General features: G+C 38.0%; 1 protein-coding gene across 2 annotated transcripts; it reads left to right on the top strand.

Moving 5' to 3' along the window:
* The first annotated feature begins 257 nt into the window (after nucleotides 1–257).
* NUDT13 (nudix hydrolase 13) lies at nucleotides 258–18,565 on the top strand. 2 transcript variants are annotated; one of them, XM_059899722.1, is made up of 10 exons: nucleotides 258–352; nucleotides 4,430–4,495; nucleotides 5,397–5,488; nucleotides 11,012–11,151; nucleotides 12,411–12,545; nucleotides 13,370–13,476; nucleotides 14,604–14,729; nucleotides 14,894–15,005; nucleotides 15,734–15,888; nucleotides 16,991–18,565. In XM_059899722.1, the coding sequence occupies exons 3-10, from the start codon at nucleotides 5,406–5,408 to the stop codon at nucleotides 17,189–17,191; spliced, it is 1,059 nt and encodes a 352-aa protein (XP_059755705.1). In that variant the 5' UTR covers nucleotides 258–352; nucleotides 4,430–4,495; nucleotides 5,397–5,405; the 3' UTR covers nucleotides 17,192–18,565. The 2 variants fall into 2 exon arrangements, with proteins under 2 accessions (XP_059755705.1, XP_059755704.1); XM_059899721.1 differs by lacking the exon at nucleotides 4,430–4,495.
* The last annotated feature ends 1,181 nt before the right edge of the window (nucleotides 18,566–19,746 follow it).

Raw genomic sequence — 19,746 nt, 5'->3', positions numbered from 1 at the left:
TCTCTGCGTGACCCACCCTAAATATGCCTTTGTGTAGGAGGATGGGTTTAAAGACTATCTTTTTGTTATTGAAAAATGGATCTAATGCTAAAACTACCGCAGTAGTTCTCCTGGTAATGAATTTAGATCTCAGAAGATCCTGCTTTTGACAACCACGGTTAACTTTGCAGTTGGAGGGCATAGCAGCATGCCTGGGGATTGAACTACATTTCCCAGAGTGCATCTCTAGGAGGGTTCTGGGAAGTGTGGCAGAGGGAGCAATCGTCCATTGAAGAAGGAGAGTCCAACATTTGGAGTTTGCTGGTTCTGCTGATTGTTGAGGCCTAGGCAGGCATCCCCAAGAGAATTCAGAGTAAGTACAGGGGAAGAGAAACCTATTCAGGTTCTAAGTGGAAGAAGAATTTTATGGGGAGACATAATCAGAACTTGAAAAAAGTTCTCTGTCAGACTCTCTTCCTTCTTGCAGAAACCAGGCAATGACCACAGTTTTGCATCATAACTTGTGGAGCTATCAGATTAACTACAGCTAATAATTTTCTGATACTTTTTAGGAGAGTTGTTTAAAAATGGAATTTGTTAACTTCTCTGCATTGTGCCTGAATTATTTTGAATTAAGGGAGGAAAAATTATCTTTTAGAAAGCAAACCATAAAGCTGGTCAGTGAGACCGTGAAATCTGTTTCCCAGTAGCTCCTCAGTTTTGCATATTTCCCATCCCACTGAGGTCCACAATCATGAAAAATCAGACTCCCTGAAAAGAACTCTCTCACACACTACTGAACCTGGCCTCTTCTTAGAAGAAGTAACCAGAGAGATTCGAGATGGGCTTTTTTGTCATGCTGTAGTGCTTTATAAATTAATCTTTCTTCTGTTAAGATGAACAGGATGCAAAGCATATGTGAATCATTTATTACAGGAGGTTCAGAGAAAGTCTTCCTCTTAAGGGCTTTGCCTCATCATTATTTAATAGTTTTTTGGTCAAAATAATATTACCTTTCATCTCTATCAGTCTTTTTTAAAAACTTACTTTTAAAAGTACTTTTTAAAAATTGTACTTTCTAAAAACTTAAATAGTACATGAATGCTGGAAGGTGATTTCCCATGTATTTCTCATCAAAACATGAGCTTTGGAACCAGATAGCCCTGAGTTTCCATCTATTGCTCACTAGATCGTCATCTCAGATGGTTAACCTCTCAAAGCTTTACCTTCCTCTCTTGTAAAATAGAATAAATTCATTCATTCATTCATTCATTCATTCATATATATTGTGTTTTATACTGTGATAGGGACTATGCAAGATGCTGTAGACAGGGAAGATGCAATCCCAACTCTTAAGGATTTTACAGTCTAACACATCTGAGAATTAGGTATGTCAAAACCTGACATAGTTATAACACACTTTAGATCCCTTTTCTCTCCTTTCTTCCCCTGTGAGAAGTGAGACAGAAACCAAGCTCCCCAACAAGTTAGGTGACAGCCCCAGGTCACAAATTCAGTCAGTGGGAAAGCCAGGAACAAAAGTCTGAGTCTCTCCAGTGCTTACTTCCCTGTCCCTTTCTTGCTTTGGAGGAGACATGAATTTGCACTGAAAACAAAATAGAAGGCAGGCCTGAGCTTGTCATCTAAAGTAAAATAATGGTGCTAATATTTTCTTCCAAGACTAATTTTGTGAATAGTGCATTTTTTATCCCCAGTGTGCCATCAGGCGTAAAGTACAATAATAGTTGCCAATTCAAACAAAAACAACTATCCTATTCCTAATGGGGAATTTGAACAGGTGGATGTGAGTTTCATATGTAGCATGTTTACCAGTTGTTGATCCACATGTTTACCAAGTCTGAGCCCTTGGGTCAATACATTTTGAATAATATATCACACCGAAGACCCCTAAAGGTGAAAATCACAAACCATTTCAGAAAAGCAGTAGCAAATTTTTCCTGCATGAGGTTTCTAAATAATATATGGCCATAAGAAATTATATTTTTATCCTAAAAGTAATCTCACATAGCTTCTTGACTGTTTTAACAAGCCTCTTTTTTTGTGCTGAGGTTCAGTCTGAATGGCAGCTTCCCAGAGAAAAGCAATACATGTAGCAGTGGTTCCTACAATGCATTTCAGCGATCATATTGTGGAAAATGCTATAAATGTACTATACCATTTTAAAAATTAGAATGGTCAAAAGTAGAGTAAAACCACAATAAATAAATGAGCACAGAACATCAAACAGACAATTTACAAAAGGGGTGCTAGAACTATTAAATCTGAAAACACTTTGAATCTCAATAGTGATCAAAGAAATATAAAAGTTCTTTTTTTTTTAACCAAATGCTATCAAACTTTGTAAGTGTGGCAATGTGTAGAAAGAGCCATATAATTTTAAAACAAATTTTGTCCCAGTAGTTCTATGTAGGGGAACTTATCTTAAAGAGGTAACCTGAAAATATCAGCACAGAAGTATTTAGCAGTATTTTATTTCTGGTAATTTAAAATCAGAGCCACCTAAATGTCTAAAATTAGGGGAATATTTAGAAAAATAAGGATGGGAGTCTACTTGGTATAATATTATACAGTCAAAAAAAATCAATAAGTAAACCTTATACAAAAACATGGAAAACTGCTTATGACATGTTTCATGAAAGCAAATTGAAAAAATGTTTACTGACTATAAATGTGTAAAGGTTGTATGTGCAAAAGACTAGTATATAAATTATAAGTTATATTAATGGGGTGATATTATGGGCACTCTTACAATTCTGTTTTCTAGATGTCCTGTAATATAGTTATATTAACTTGATAATTTAAATGATCTATTTGAAAGAGAAAAGTATGGTTAAAGCTGAATTTTAAGGAAATCATTTTCTCTTCTTTGACTTTTAAGTAGTCTACACTGCTTTTATATAAGATGTGTAGAAAAAATAAACAAGGGACCATTTAGAAAAGGTATTGGACTTAATCTTTACTGGGTTTTTGACTGTACCAATGAAGGTACAATTCTCAGTTAAAATATATTTGGTTTTCCTCTTGATTATCAATTTTTTTTAAGCTACATTAGGAACTTTACTATGTCTTCTACAAGCTCGGTGACCACCAACATATGAGTCAGCAGGACATGATAATCCACAATTGGCTAAGGCTAATTTAGTAGGCATTGATTGCATTTAGGCAAAACGTCAGGCAGCGAAGCACAGTGGGCCACACAGATTAGTTGGTAGTCATAACTACAAACAACTCTTACAGTCTCACCAAAGGAATTCAAGGAACTCACCAAAGAAATTCCCTATGGTTCTCAGGGAATGAGATGAAGTGCTACTGTGAACAGTGGCCTGGAAAAAGCCTCACAGTGAAGTTAGTCCTGGGAACTACTGTTTTATTACATGCTATCTTATTGTACAAAAAATATGAACACATGGTTAAAAATTTTTTTTAAGTACAGAAATGTCAAAATTACAAGTACCCTTTTCAATCCCTGTGTCCATCCCACTCTTTCAAATTAGTCACCGTTAACACTTTGGTATGTGGACTTCTAGTCATTTAAAAAATATAAATAAATACCTATCCAATTAATTATATTGGTATGTATATGTATATATCCTTTTCTTTATAAATTAATTAGATCATGCTAAACTAACCAAATACTACTTGCTTTTCTTACTTAACAATATATTCTGAATATCTTTCCCTGTTACTACATATATTTTTTCTACTGTTATCTGTTTATTTCTAATAGCTGTATATTATTCCATTTTATCATAATTTTCAGTTAACATTCCTGTACATATCCTTTTCTTCCTAGGACAAATTCCTAGAAGTGGAATTGCTAGGGGAAAGGGATGCTTATTTTCACGTTTTGATAGATATTTCCAAATTGCCGTCCAAAAATATCGTATCAATTTACACTCTCAGAGTTGTATATGAGACAGAAATGTTGACTTTAAATTCATTTCCTCCAGTATATCACAAAAGTCTTTGGGTTATTAAAATAGGGATTATACTTTTAATACTCTCCTAGAGTGCTTTATAACCCACATATCACATACTGCCTTCTGTGAAAGCTATATATTTATTTTCTCTCTCCTGCTAGAATCCCTTGAGGGATGTTTATCCTATACATTATTGTGTCCCTTAAGAGAGCTTGCATAAAGTCAGTACTCAATAAATATTTTGTTGAATGTCACTTACTAAATATATTTTACCCTTGGTTAGGACATAGATTATAGCCAAAACTGTCCAAGTATTAGTCATCAGTGATTCATAATTATGCAACCAAGAAGTAGGCCTAAACTTTAGACATTCCTTGGTGGTTTACTGTCAAAGCTTGCTTCCCTTGGGAACAGTTAAAAGGGTGGTTGGTTATTTAACTGTACTGATTTTCTTGTTTCAGTGGAACTTCTTTGACTTTTTTATTGCTAATGTGAACTGTACTTTTCAGGGAGAATAAAACACTTACTGTTACACAATTTAAAAGAAATCACCTTCTGCAGAATGGATTCTTAAGGTATAGAATTATTTTTCCTCTCAAAGTGAGACCTAAAAAGTATCTTAGATCCATGTGGGTTTGCAGAGCTGCCTTTTGAAATATTTTCCTAAATGCCTGTAATTTTATATTTTTCTTATCTACAGGATTCTTCTTACTTCATTTTCAAAAGGACTTTGCTTTTCATGTATTCTGAGAAACTTGGCTCCATTACTCTGGAGACACTCCTAGGCTTACTTGGTCTATTAGGGTAATGCTAGCTGCTGTAAAAAAAACTTCAAAATTTCAGTGGCTTAATATGGTAGAAGCTTATTTCTCTCTCACAAGTAGTCCAAGGTGGGGACTCTTTGGTTGGTGGGTGGCTTTTCTCCATGTAGTGATTCAGGGATCCAGGCTCTTCCATCTAATGGCTCTGCCATTCCAGAGTCTTCCAAGCAGATGGGGATAGAGGATGAAGAAGGCATACCACTGCTTAACTGTGTCAGCCTAGAAGAGATACACATCACTTCTAGTCACATTCCATTGTTAAGACCTAGTTTTGGTCCCACCAAAGGACCAAAGGAGGAGAGAAATGTAGGCCTTGGCTTGGCGACTACCACCCAGCAAGAATTCCACAATATAGAAGGAGGAGCACATATTTTTTTCATGGATAGTTAGCTGATTCTCACAACAACCTATTAGGTAGGCAGAACAGGTTTCAATTTTGTAGATTAGGAAAGGTACTGAAAAGTTGAAATCCCACAGCTAGTTAGCAGTATAAATGCAATTTAGAAGCCAGATCATCTGACTCCCATTCAGTTTATCTTTCCTTAATATTAAATAGTGATCCTATTCTGGCTTAAAGTATAATCCTTTTGGTGATTCATTACTTTAAATTACATGTTATGATCTCTCTTTTTTCTAAACTCCTCTTTCCCCTAAGGACCTGACAATGTCCCTGTATTGTGGAATTACTCGCAGGAGAAAATCTTTTTGGTGCTGTAGGCTGCTGTCAACTTATGTCACTAAGACACGGTGAGTTTTGACCAAACTGAGCTCTGATTATTATATCTTTGGTCCATTAAATTATGAAATATAAATATCTCAAAATCCTATATTGGGGATTACGGATATATGATTAAGATTTACGTATAAAGATGTTCAATGCAAATTATTTATAATTAGAGAATTTCTAAACAACTAAATTTCCAATATCTAAAATGTCTGACATACTTAAATATAAATTCTTTTTTTATGATAAGAACTTTGGGGACTTCCCTGGCGGGTGGTTAAGACTTCGCCTTCCAATGCAGGGGGTGTGAGTTCAATCCCTGGCTGGGGAGCTAAGATCCCACATGCCAAAAAACCAAAACATAAAAAAACCAGAAGCAATATTGTAACAAATTCAATGAAGGCTTAAAAAAAAAAAAAAGAGATAAGAACTTTGTCTTTTCCACTATGGTACCCCTAGTGCGTAAAACCTTAGTATCTGGCACATAGTAGGCACTGAAATATTGTTGAATGGATGAATGAACAGTAAGGGAAAAATTAATTAAATCACGTTATACCCATATGATAGAATTAAAAACTATATTGAATAATAGTTCATTAAGGTTCCTGAAAATAAGGTAGATAACTCCAGTCCCTGCATACCACCTGCATACCTCCCCCATCCCCCCACAACTCCCTCCCCCAAGAACTGAACCACAGTGAAAGGCAGACTAGAAAAAAAAAATCTACACCAGTACAGGAAGGTGATAAAGGACTGCTTTGTCCCCAGCCCGGGCAAATTTAAAATCTGTGAATTTGATATCAGTAGCCTGCTCTCATTCAGTTTTGGGGTTTAAATTTGCATCATCTACGTGGTGTGGTCCAAAACCCCCAACCTAAGAAAAGACTTTAAGTAGTATTTGTAGACTTGCAGATGTAAAACCTCTCTGGAGGGATACACTCACAACCAGGGCTTCCCACACTGAAAGCGCTGCCATACATGAGTGCCCAGTTCAATATTTAAAGGCACATAAACATACACAATCTTACATGAGCAAGACTGAGAAGACAACAAAATTGCAATACTTGTTTTAGATATTGTTGGACATTTGGGTTATTTACAGTTCTCAGGCTGAGACTCTTAAGAACAATAACAGAATTAACTGAAGTCTAAAAAATGAGTGTTAAAGTGATTAAATGTATTGAAAATGAATAAAAAATCATAAGAAAAACAAAATTCTATCAGTAAAGAATATGGTGTGAAAAATGTTAATGTGCTTACAAAAAAAGGCTACAAATTAGTAGATCAGTTCTAAAAGTACTTATTGTATATGTATAGATGCATAATATTAATAAATAGTTTGGAGAATTCCAAGGTATAAACAATGATCATCTCTGAGTGGTGGGATCCTTTTTTTAAAAAATTTAATTAATTAATTAATTAATTAGGCTGTGTTGGGTCTTTGTTGCTGTGCGCGGGCTTCTCATTGCGGTGGCTTCTCTTGTTGCGGAGCACGGGCTCTAGGCACACGGGCTTCAGTAGTTGTGGCACGCGGGCTCAGAAGTTGTGGCTCATGGGCTCTAGAGCGTAGGCTCAGTAGTTGTGGCGCACGGGCTTAGTTGCTCCGTGGCATGTGGGATCTTCCCGGACCAGGGCTCGAACCCGTGTCCCCTGCATTGGCAGGCAGATTCTTAACCACTGCGCCATAGGGAAGTCCCTTTTTTCTTATTAAAAAAGTTAAAAAATAGTCATTCTATAGAAATCAGAAAATACAGTTACCAATTTTTTTAAAAAAAGGGAAATCATCCAGAATCCCACCACTCGGGGACTTCCTTGGTGACGCAGTGGTTAAGAACTCACCTGCGAATGCAGGGAACATGGGTTCGAGCCCTGGTCCGGGAAGATACCACATGCCACAGAGCAACTAAGCCCGTGAGCCACAACTACTGAAGCCTGTGCACCTAGAGCCCATGCTGCACAAGAGAAGCCACCGCAATGAGAAGCCCGCACACCACAACCAAGAGTAGCCCCCGCTCGCTACAATTAGAGAAAGCCTGCACGCAGCAACAAAGACCCAACGCAGCCAAAAATAAATAAATAAATAAATAAATTTATTTTTTAAAAAACCTGCTCCTATGTTATGGGGGTATAAATTAATAAGGAAAAATGTTTAAGTTTGATAATCTTAGTGTGTTATAGTTTCCAAACTATTATACTTAAAGGGGAAAAATGCATTTTTAAGTGATTTATTTATTTATTATTGAGGTATAGTTGATTTACAATATTATATTAGTTTCAGGGGATTAACACAATGATTCAAAATTTTTATAGATTATATTCCATTAAAAGTTATTATAAAATATTGGCTATATTCCCTGTGCTGTACAATATATCCTTCTAGCTTTTTTATTTTTTTATTGGAGTATAGTTGATTTACAATGTTTCAGGTGCACAGCAAAAAAAATGCATTTCTAAAAAAAGTGTTCCAATCAAGAAGAATGCAAGGAACTTTTTGGATCTCAGTACCAGTTCCAGTGAGGCCCCAGGTTTAAGACCTTAACCTGGATGTTTTTGTAGATGTTTTGCTTTTTAGGGTCTTTAGGGCAAAGCACAGGTTGTATCACTCCTACTGTTCTTTTACGAAGTTAGCAGTTTGTTCTATTGTTTATATTTGGTAACTTCTGAGTGGCACATAGCTCTCCTTTGACATACATTTAGACTTTGTCCCAGGAGGTTGCAGTCACTCACAATAAGTATAAAAATATCATGAGTATTCAAATCTCAGGTTTCTTTTGTCTTCTGGTTACAAAGAGCTCACTGCAATCGCTTTTATCATACAGTCAAAAATAGGTTCCTATAGATGACACTGGGGCATGTTTATCATTTTACTTTGTAGTTTCATGTGGAGCTAACTCTACTGGTGTTACAAAAGCTCCCAGATCCTACAGAAAATATCTGTAAACTGTGTTTCCTACTTAAGTGACAAAATATGCCATATACGTGAGAGTCTGTTGTAGGGCTTTCACCGGTCAAAATCATTATACCTGGGAGTTCCCTGGTTGCCTAGTGGTTAGGACCGTAGGCTTTCACTGCTGGGGCCTGGGTTCAGTCCCTGGTCGGGTAACTGAGATCCTGCAGGCTGCGTGGCACGGCCAAAAAAAAAAAAAAATCATTATCCCTAAGGCCACAGAAGGAGAATCCACATTCAGTCCTCCCTGAATCATGCGGTTCCTGCCCTGATTCCCAAGGCTCTTGAAAGGATAGACTTAGGCCGTCCTTAATGAAGGTACAGAACTTGCTCCATTACTTTTTTTTTTTAGAGAAACTAATTACAGGATGTACTCTTTTTCTACATTTTAATTTTGGCTATTGAAAATATTACACTTATTAAGTAAGTGTAGGTCAAATATGGCTTCACTTTCATCAATGGTCCCTTCAGTAGAGATAAGAAGCTAACGGCATCCACTTGGGGGAATAGATGTTTGAAACAAGAGTGCATTGAAGATAAAAGTTGCTCTTTACCATCCCTAGATTCAATAAGGGTTTCTGAAGGTATAGTGTTTGTTCCTTGTCTGCAATAATAAAGTCTGCTCCCATCTCTAGGTGCTCTGTGGTTGATGTTTTATCACTGAACTTGTTTTCCTTTCACTCCACTGCATGTAAATTCTTGCCTCACAGCATAATATTGGCAAAGTACCTTGAAGTTCAATTCAGTAAATATTTATTACCCTTGAAGTTCAATTCAATCAATACTTATTGAATTGAGCCATTCAATATGCTAATTACTCATGATACAGAACTAAGGCAGACCCTGCCCTTAAGAAGATCATAGTCATTTTTGTTAAAGGAGACAAGAATATACAATGGAGAAATGACAGCCTCTTCAATAAGTGGTGCTGGGAAAACTGGACAGCTACATGTAGAAGAATGAAATTAGAACAATCCCTAACACCATACACAAAAATAAACTCAAAATGGATTAAAGACCTAAATGTAAGGCCAGATACTATAAAACTCTTAGAGGAAAACATAGGCAGAACACTCTTATGACATTAATCACAGCAAGATCCTTTTGGACCCACCTCCTAGAGAAATGGAAATAAAAACAAAAATAAACAAATGGGACCTAATGAAACTTAAAAGCTTTTGCACAGCAAAGGAAACCATAAACAAGACGAAAAGACAACCCTCAGAATGGGAGAAAAATATTTGAAAATGAAGCAACAGACAAAGGACTAATCTCCAAAATTTACAAGCAGCTCATGCAGCTCAATATCAAAAGAACAAACAACCCAATCCAAAAATGGGCAGAAGACCTAAATAGACATTTCTCCAAAGAAGATATACAGATTGCCAACAAACACATGAAAGGATGCTCAACATCACTAATCATTAGAGAAATGCAAATCAAACCCACAATGAGGTATCACCTCACACAAGTCAGAATGGCCATCATCAAAAAATCTACAAACAATAAATGCTGGAGAGGGTGTGGAGAAAAGGAAACCCTCTTGCACTGTTGGTAGGAATGTAAATTGATACAGCCACTATGGAGAACAGTATGGAGGTTCCTTAAAAAACTAAAAATAGAACTATCATATGACCCAGCAATCCCACTACTGGGCATATACCCTGAGAAAACCATAATTCAAAAAGAGTCATGTACCACAATGTTCATTGCAGCTCTATTTACAATAGCCAGGACATGGAAGCAACCTAAGTGTCCATCGACAGATGAATGGATAAAGAAGATGTGGCACATATATACAGCGGACTATTACTCAGCCATAAAAAGAAATGAAATTGAGTTATTTGTAGAGAGGTAGATGGACCTAGAGTCTGTCATACAGAGTGAAGTAAGTCAGAAAGAGAAAAACAAATACCGTATGTGAACACATATATATGGAATCTAAAAAAAAAAAAAAATGGTTATGAAGAACGTAGGGGCAGGAAGGGAATAAAGACACAGACCTACTAGAGAATGGACTTGAGGACACAGGGAGGGGGAAGGGTAAGCTGGGACAAAGTGAGAGAGTGGCATGGACATATATACACTACCAAATGTAAAATTGATAGCTAGTGGGAAGCAGCTGCATAGCACAGGGAGATCAGCTCAGTGCTTTGTGACCACCTAGAAGGGTGGGATAGGGAGGGTGGGAGGGAGGGAGACGCAAGAGGGAAGAGATATGGGGACATATGTATATGTATAGCTGATTCACTTTGTTATAAAGCAGAAACTAACACACCATTGTAAAGCAATTATACTCCAATAAAGATGTTAAAAAAAACAAAAGATCATAGTCTTTCAGGGGAGACACAGATTAACAAATAGCACCACATAAGTGCAACCACAGAAGTATGGGCAAGGTATACAGTAGGACAAAGGAGGGAATGACCCCCTGTAGCCACCTCAAATCCTTTTTTAAAGAAATTTAGGATGTAAATAAATAAAAGGAAATAACCGTGGTAGGAGACCAGTGCAGGAACAGAATTCTCAAAGATGAATGCTGTAAAAGAATGCTGTAAAAGTGTGGTTTTGTAATGCTTTGATTATTTCCAAAACACAGGTATTTATCTGAGCTGAAGGAAGATGATGATGCATGTAAAAAAGCCCAGCAGACAGGAGCATTTTACCTCTTTCATAACCTGGCTCCTTTGCTTCAGAAATCAGAACATCAATACCTGGCCCCCCAGCATAGCCTATTAGGTAAGCCCAAAGTAGACTAGTAAAGTAGACCAGGCTGTGGCCGCTAAGCAGAACTCGGTCCATATCAAATCCCTGAGAAGAATCCTCCGAGTTTAGAGTCCAGATTTTTCAAACTTCTTTTGCCAATTAATAATTTAATGTATAAACCTGAATTGCCCAATCGAATATTTTTTGGTGATGGTATGAACCACTATAGCCTTAAACCAAGGGTCAGGAAAACTGCTGTCCAAATTGGAACCCATGTCTGTTTTGTAAACAGATTTTTATTGGAACACAGCCTCACTCATTCATTTACATATTGTCTATGACTGCTTTTGCACTACAATGGTAAAACAGAGTATTGTGACAGAGACCGTATGGCTCACAGAACTTGAAATATTTTGCCAACCCCTGCCTTGGACCAGCAATTTCCAGCCTCCAAGGAGCTGTTCACTGTTACACTGTTTAAGATTTGCATCATGACTTAATTTCTCCTTAGAAGGATCAAAACTAAACGTGAACTAAAATTGTTTTGAGTACTCTTTTAAGGTATATAACTAGACATATCTAAGCCATTGGGATTTGGCATTCAAGATGCTACCTTGAGTTTTACGCGATGTCACTATGCACAGACTTCTAAATACATTGCCAGGGTCAGATGTTGGAATACTTAGATAGGTAGTTTCTAGCAGTGCATAAGTATATGAGGATGTTTATCAGAAGGCACTAAACATTATTTATAGATTAGCAATGTAATCTTGTATTATGAACAAATAAATATGAGTCCTTCATGCACAGGAGAGTAGATTTTCTCCCTATACAGCACTTGTCTTTACAGACCAGGGTCTCAGATGAGTAGTCTACCCTGGCCCACAAAAGCAGCATGATCTGAAGAGTAAATTATAGAACTGCTTTGGTCTCTCTACCATTTTAAGTTTGACACTTATTTTTTTTTCAGTGCTTTAATAAGTTAACTATCATGTATCTTTAAAACTAGGGGATATGCTCCTTTCATGATACAATCATAGAGTAATACAGTGTTACACAGAAAGAATTCCTTTAGTTTAAACTCTTCAGATTGCTGATGAGAAAATGGAGGGAGGCCTTGAGAGGTTAAGTGATTAGGCCAAGATTACATAGCTAATTAGCTGCAGGGCGGTGACTAGAAGCCAGCTGTACCTACTTCAAGTTGAAGTAGATGGTTTCCAATAAGTCCAGTATGGCTCTGATGGTTTAATTAAAACCCTTGTTTTCTTCCCTTCTCCTTCTGTGTTTCTTAGAGTTGGAAAGGCTCCTGGGTAAGTTTGGGCAGGACATGCAAACAATAGAAGATTCCGTGCTAATTGGATGCTCCGAACAGCAAGAAGCATGGTTTGCTCTGGATCTAGGTCTAAATAGCTCCTCTTCCATAAATGGTACATAACATTATTCCTGATGGGTACTTCCCAGTGGTTCTTAGACTATGGGATTCCACATAATACTAAAATTTCAAAGAACATTTTAAGAATACAAAACAATTTCAATTTTTCTTAAGTTAGGACCTTAAAAGATAGTACCATCTACCATCATCATCACTTAAAGGACATTTTAATGCTTTCTTTCTCAGCTAGGTGGTGGTACAAAGATGTTTACTGTATTATTCTCTGTACCTTTATACATTTTATATGTCTTAAATATTTCATAAGAAATGTTTTAAAATTCATGACATTATTCTTATTTCTCTTATCAATGCAGGTGCATAAACATGTTACCTTGGAGTAGCTCTGGGTCTTCAGACCTGCATTTGGGAACTGGTTTGCTAGAGGCTCATGGCTCCTGTCAGGCTTTCCTTCTCTCTTTCAGGGTGTAGCTGTAAATGTAATGATGCTGGAATGAGGTTCAGATAGGAGCTTAGAGGTCCCCTTTCATCTTTTTTTCCAGGGATAGTGTGTGGCTAGTGCAAATGTTCTTACTGCCCCGAAGAGGATCTTGGGAAACACTATGCTCTAATGTTTCCCAAATTTGCCTGAATATAAGAATCTCCTGGTGCTTGTTAAAAAATAAAGATTTCTGGGCCTCACACACCTGCTATTCAGAATCTCCAGGCAGGGGTTTGAGAACCTGTATATTTTTTTATTCTCCCTAGTTGAGTCATATTAGGTGAGTTTGGGAAACACTGTTCTAACAGAATATACTTGAGAGGGTCCCTGAGGTAAAGTTTGACATTCATTTCATTTTGTTCTCTTTTCTCATTTTTTAGCTTCCTTACAGAAACCTGAAATGGAGACAGAGCTCAAGGGGTCTTTCATTGGGCTGAGGAAGGCTCTCTTTCAGCTGAATGTGAAGGATGCCTCCTTGCTATCCATGGTAGATCGATTTCTTGGTTCTGTAGGAAATTAAGCAAAGTAGTGTATATGGGAAACATTTGATTTTTTTTTTTTTCAGATCATAGTCCTTCCTACAAACCTTGGCAGAAGGACAATGTGCTGTAGGGAGATTACTTATTCTCCTTTCTTTTACCCCGTTTTAGGCAGGACCGTTGTTAGTACCATTGTCTCCTGAGGGTGTGCAGATATATGGCAATATGATCTATCAGCCTTATAAACATTTTTAATGACCCACAGCATGACATATACATCATGAGAAGTTATTTTATATTGCTTTAACGACTTGTCCTCCAGCTTTAGATTTCACTTGCTAAAGTGCTTTTGATTGCCCACTTAAAGAGGTATCTCTAAACATTTTTTAAATTTATTTATTTATTTATTTTTGGCTGTGCCGGGTCTTAGTTGCGGCACACAGGATCTTCGTTGCGGCATGCAGACTTCTTTAGTTGCGAAATGCAGATTCTTAGTTGCGGCATGCTTGCGGGATCTAGTTCCCCGACCAGGGATGGAACCCAGGCCCCATGCATTGGGAGCGTGGAGTCTTACCCACTGGGCCACCAGGGAAGTCCCTAAACATTTTTTATTTGCAAAAAAATTCCAACTTTATTGGGGAGGAGTACACGTTGGGGTGTTTAATTATACTGAAAATGTTTTCTTTTTAAGCTGGCTCGTAAGTTCACGGGTGTTCATTATGATATTTTATATATTATATTTTAAAAATAATTCATAATACATTTAAAATATGCTTTTTAAAAATTCATACTTCAGAGAATTCCCTGGCAGTCCAGTGGTTTGGTTAGGAGTTGGGCTTTCACTGTTGTGGGCCTGGTCAATTCCTGGTCGGGGAACTAAAATCCCACAAGCCACACGGCACAGCCCTCCAAAATAAAATAAAATAAAATAAAATTCATACTTCAGATGCTAGAGGACTATGTTCAAATAGTTTCCTTATTTTAAAGTTTAAATAGTTAATAAGCATTTAAAGTAGGTGAGCTGAAAAGGGATTGGTGTGTCCCTTTGAGTTGCTCTTAATAGTAGCCCCAGCACCATTATAGATGAGCCCCACATTCTCTCCAGATGAAACCAAGCCCATCTTTGTATTCCTAGGCTCAGGCTCTTCTCCGTTGGCATGATGCTCATCAGTTCTGCAGCAGAAGTGGGCAGCCCACCAAGAAGAATGTGGCTGGCAGCAAGCGTGTGTGCCCTTCCAATAAGATCATCTATTATCCACAGGTAAGCATCGCTTTAAAAGGTCAGTAATCCAAGAAGGCTGTGCACTACTCTGTCTTGGGGATGGGAGCCCATACAGCTAAAAGGCTTTCCTTAGTTACCCATTACTTTGTTTCATTAACAGGCCCCAAAGCCCTAGTGCCCAAGTTTCCATCCCCTTTTCCTAGATGACTCCTGTGGTGATCACTCTGGTGTCAGATGGGACTCGATGCCTGCTTGCCCGCCAGAGTTCCTTTCCCAAGGGAATGTATTCTGCCTTGGCAGGTTTTTGTGATATAGGTAAGGAATTTCGGGCATATACAGATAACACTGAAAGACATGAAATCTTATAGTATGAAATAGTATGTATTTCTTATTCTTGTTGCCATAGTGCTTGGTGTCTCAAGCACATTCTTCCCTATTATATCAAGAAAACTACTTTGTGGCATCAATTTTCCAATATTTTATAGGCAAATTTTCAAACATAAGCATAGCTGGAAGATTTATACAGTAAACACCCATATACTCACCACCTAAATTCTATGATTACTATGCTTACTTTATCACGTATCTGTCTATCCATTCCTCTATCCACCCATTAATCCATCTTATTTTTTGATGCATAGATTGCAGACATTAGTACACTTCCTCCTAAATATTTCAACATGCATATTAATATTATATTAGCTAGAATTTAATATTTATTTACAGGTTTGTTTTTTTTTTTTGTCAGTCTATTGGGGTAAAATTTGCAAATGGTGAAATGCGGCATTTGAATTTTATTAAAAACCTGAGGGCAGCAGTAGCCTCTCCGACTCTTATTTTGTGTAACTAACCTAGTAGGTTCAAGTATTGCGGTTCAATACCCAACTTCAGACTTGATTCCTAGTGTAGAGACTCGGAGATTTAGGGCTCTCCCAAGAGTATTTCATTGACTTTGGAGCCAGTTTTGCGCTCCTTTCGCCAGCGGGCTTCTGTATCACCCTTCCTGCTGCAGGGCTGTCCTGAATTAATCTGTGTGCTTATAGGTGAAAGCCTGGAAGAGGCTGTCCGGCGAGAAGTTGCAGAAGAGGTGGGATTGGAGGTGGAAAGACTGCAATACTCTGCATCTCAGCACTGGCCCTTTCCTAATGGCGCACTTATGATTGCTTGTCATGCAACTGTGAAACCAGGGCAGACAGAGGTGAGTTCTGATGCTTCCCTTATGATATATCCTTTGCCTCATCCAAGCTGGTCCGTAGGTACTTACTAAGCACCTGTCTAGTCCAGCATTGTTTAGATTATACAAAGACATGTAATATATGATTTATACCTTTAAGGAATTTGCAATCTTATAAACAACTAATCACCATAAAAATTGGAAATGCCAACACAATCACCATTCTTCCTTGTATATATCTCAATCATGAAACAATTTATCTTTCATCATCAGGAAATTAACAAAGTCTTGCATAGAATAGGCACACAATAAATATATAAAATTCAATGATTGATTTCAGAATTGGTATTATTGCTCCAGTCAGGATGTTGGGGACTAATAATATAAAATCATAGGAACTTCTGACTGAAAGGGACTTAGATGTTGTCTTATCCCACCTCATCTTGCTCTAACATCCCTGACAGATGGTGTTGTGGTCCCTATGTGCCAAAGTCTGTCTATTTTGTGCTTTGGTTTCTATACAATGAATAATATCTAATCTGTCTCAGCTCCCTGTGGATGCAGTTTGCATTTTTGCTTCTTACAAGGCAGATACTATGCTTTTGACTATCATTAATTAACACATCCTTTAAAGAAGATAACATTTATATGTTCTTTTTTTAGTTATGTAAGTTAGGCACAAAGAGAAAGTATTATTCATAACTTACCTCTCAATGTTAACCACTCTCTCTCTCTTTTTTTTTTTTTTTTTTTGGCCACGTTGCATGGCTTGCAGGATCTTAGATCCCCAACCAGGGATTGAACCTGGGCCACAGCAGTGAAAGTGCCGAGTCCTAACCACTGGACCGCTCGGGAATTCCCAAACCACTTAATATTTTACTATTTGAGCTTCCAGGATTTAAAAAATTTTTTTTTAATATTTAAAATATATACTTAACTCTCATCTCTTAATTATGGTACTTTTGCTTCTGGACCCTATCTAGAACTGATTATCTCCCAGACTATAGATCCCAGATATCACCTTCTAAGATTGCTCAGTTCTGGAACCATTTTCTCATCTTTGGCCATCGTATTCTAAGTTTTGTATCTCCTAACCATATATCCTGTTTTTCCTTATGTCTTTCAGATCCAGGTGAACTTGAGAGAACTAGAAGCAGCTGCCTGGTTCAGTCATGATGAGGTGGCCACAGCCCTGAGGAAAGACAACCCATCTTATCAGCAACAGAATGGGGCTTTCCCATTCTGGTTGCCCCCCAAGTTAGCCATTGCCCACCAACTGATAAAGGAGTGGGTGGAAAAACCGACCTGTTCTATCCTGCCTCCTTAGCTCAGATCAGGCCACCTAATCAGATAAATACCTCCTATCTCAGAGGGGCACATCAGAGATCAACTGATAAAGAGGTGGTGACAAAAGGTCATCTCCAGGCCAACATCATAAGAAGGCAGAGCAGATGGTGAGCCTACAGCAAGGCACATCTGCCAGCAGTGTTAATAAAAGAAGTTCCTAATCATAGGCAATCAAAAATGCCAAAACTGATGAGATGACAATTGTCAAAATCAGAGGGAAAGTTGAAGTATTAGTTTGGATATGGGCCCTTGCTCATTTTCTCCTGTGCTTTGGAAGCGAACATCTTTTGGCATGTGGCTTGTCAATGCTGGGTTTATACTAACTGCCAAAATGTGCCTGGTATAATTTTGGTTACAACTTTTATCTTAATATTGAAAATATATACTAAGTGTAAAGATCATTGTTCATAACAGATTCTACATTCTTTTTATATACTCTTATCTCTTAGGATCACAAAGCAATTATAGTCATTAAAATGAAAAAATATATATATAGCAGATCTCAACCCCCTACTGAGTTCCTTTTTATCCTTGTACAATTTAAAAAAATAGCACATTTTTTTTTAAACAAATTTATTTATTTTTGGCTGTGTTGGGTCTTCGTTGCTGTGCACAGGCTTTCTCTAGTTGCAGCGAGCAGGGGCTACTCTTCGTTGTGGTGCACAGGCTTCTCATTGCAGTGGCTTCTTGTTGCGGAGCATGGGCTCTAGGCGTGTGGGCTCAGCAGTTGTGGCTCCCGGGCTCTACAGCACAGGCTCAGTAGTTGTGGCGCACGGGCTTAATTGCTCCACAGCATGTGAGATCTTCCTGGACCAGGGCTCGAACCCATGTCCCCTGCACTGGCAGGCGGATTCTTAACCACTGTGCCACCAGGGAAGCCCAGCACAACATTTTTGAATTTATGTAGAGGTAATTATTTTGTTCATGGTAGTTAAGTAAAAGTCATATTCCTTTAAATCCTTCATCCCAGGAAAGTGGGAGTTAAGGTCTTCCTCAAGGTACTCTCTAGTAAATCAGAGGCAGTGATGTTCTGTTGAGGTAACTGCATGCCAGTGGGGCTCAAGAGCGTAAGTCTTTTTTGCTGTTACTTGCTCAGTTTGTGACCCAGGGAAAAGATTATCACTTGCCATGCCTGTTTTCCTAAACGTAAAATGGTTGCTGCCTTTTGCACACCCAGTAAGTGTTGTAACTTCAACGAAGCGATCAGTGAAAATGAACCATTTCTTGAGTTTTATGGGATAAACTAAATTTAGGATTTCTCATCATTCATATATGCCATTCTAAACCTTGGCATAGGGAAGAAGCACTTATCTGGAGGAAATGAAATAAATTTCTGTACCTTTGTTCAGATGTATATTTCTGTCTTATGAAGTGAGAAAATTGTAGAAAGTGAGAATTGGGGGTGGGAGAGAGTAATCTCTTTATTAGTGTGACAAACATTTAAGTCCAGATTCCAAGTCTGTGGAATGACTAAAGCAATATTCAGAAGAAATCCTGTTAGAGGGCCGTTTGAAAAGAGGAATGGCTGGGGAAAGAGTCTTATCTTCAGGTACTTTTAGGCAACTAACTAGTGATTAAAGACACAAGTGCCAGAGACCCTAAGATTATTCACACATCCAAGTCCCACAGGACTAAGTAAAAGAGATTCTAGAACTAGAAAGATTGAAGCAACTGAATTTCCTTTTGATCCCAAAAGGTTGTTACTCTCACGATTGCCAGCAAAAACATCATTGCTTTGGGGAAATCAAACTGCCTTCATCAGGAAATGTCGAGGGATAATACGTGATGGGACTTGATTGTCCTGTTAGATTGGCAGCTTGCCCTGACCTGGGCTGAACCTAGCATGTAGAAGGGAAAAGCACTCTCGAAAGAGAGGTCCTGAGATTTCTTCATATCTTGCAGTTAGAAGAAAACAGTTCAGGGTCCATGTGTATTACCGTCTCCCAATGTTTTCTATCTCTTTGTGGGTGTGTTTGTGAGCACATGTGTACACAGTATTTTCAGACTGGGGAATCTGAAAATACTGATAAAAAGGGGAGTGTGCAGGATTCCTGGTTATGAGTTTCTCAAACTTACCATGGAGTAAGTGTTTACTTTTGGATTAATGTGTTGTGTTGGAAAAGAAAAAATGAGAATGGCTAATAGGAGGAGCTGCAACATTGAACTGTTTCCCAGCAGTGAGTGGGAAGAGGGCTTTGCTTCTTAGAACTCCAAGGACAACTGAAAGCACAGGCAAAAGAGGGCAGGGTTGGGGTACTGAAAAATGGCAGATAAATAAAAGAAGCTTTGGTGCAGGGCTCACCTGGCTGGAGAATATTTATGTGGCAATGAATCACGAAGGTGCTAAGGATAAAAAGAACCCAATGGGTCCATGAAGAAGAATAGCAAAAACAGGTAAAATGCTAAAATTATTGGACACCAGAGGGAGACTGACTCAAGGTCACTGGTAACTGGAATAAAAAAGCAACTCATTCATTCCTTATGTTTGCCTATCTACCTTCCTTCCTCTACCCAATATTTAATTCTCGATAAACT

The sequence above is a fragment of the Balaenoptera ricei genome, chromosome 16, assembly GCF_028023285.1.
Source record: "Balaenoptera ricei isolate mBalRic1 chromosome 16, mBalRic1.hap2, whole genome shotgun sequence".
Taxonomy (NCBI): Eukaryota; Metazoa; Chordata; class Mammalia; order Artiodactyla; family Balaenopteridae; genus Balaenoptera; species Balaenoptera ricei.
Note: the sequence above shows the minus strand (reverse complement) of the source record. Positions and strands in the feature narration are given on the sequence as shown.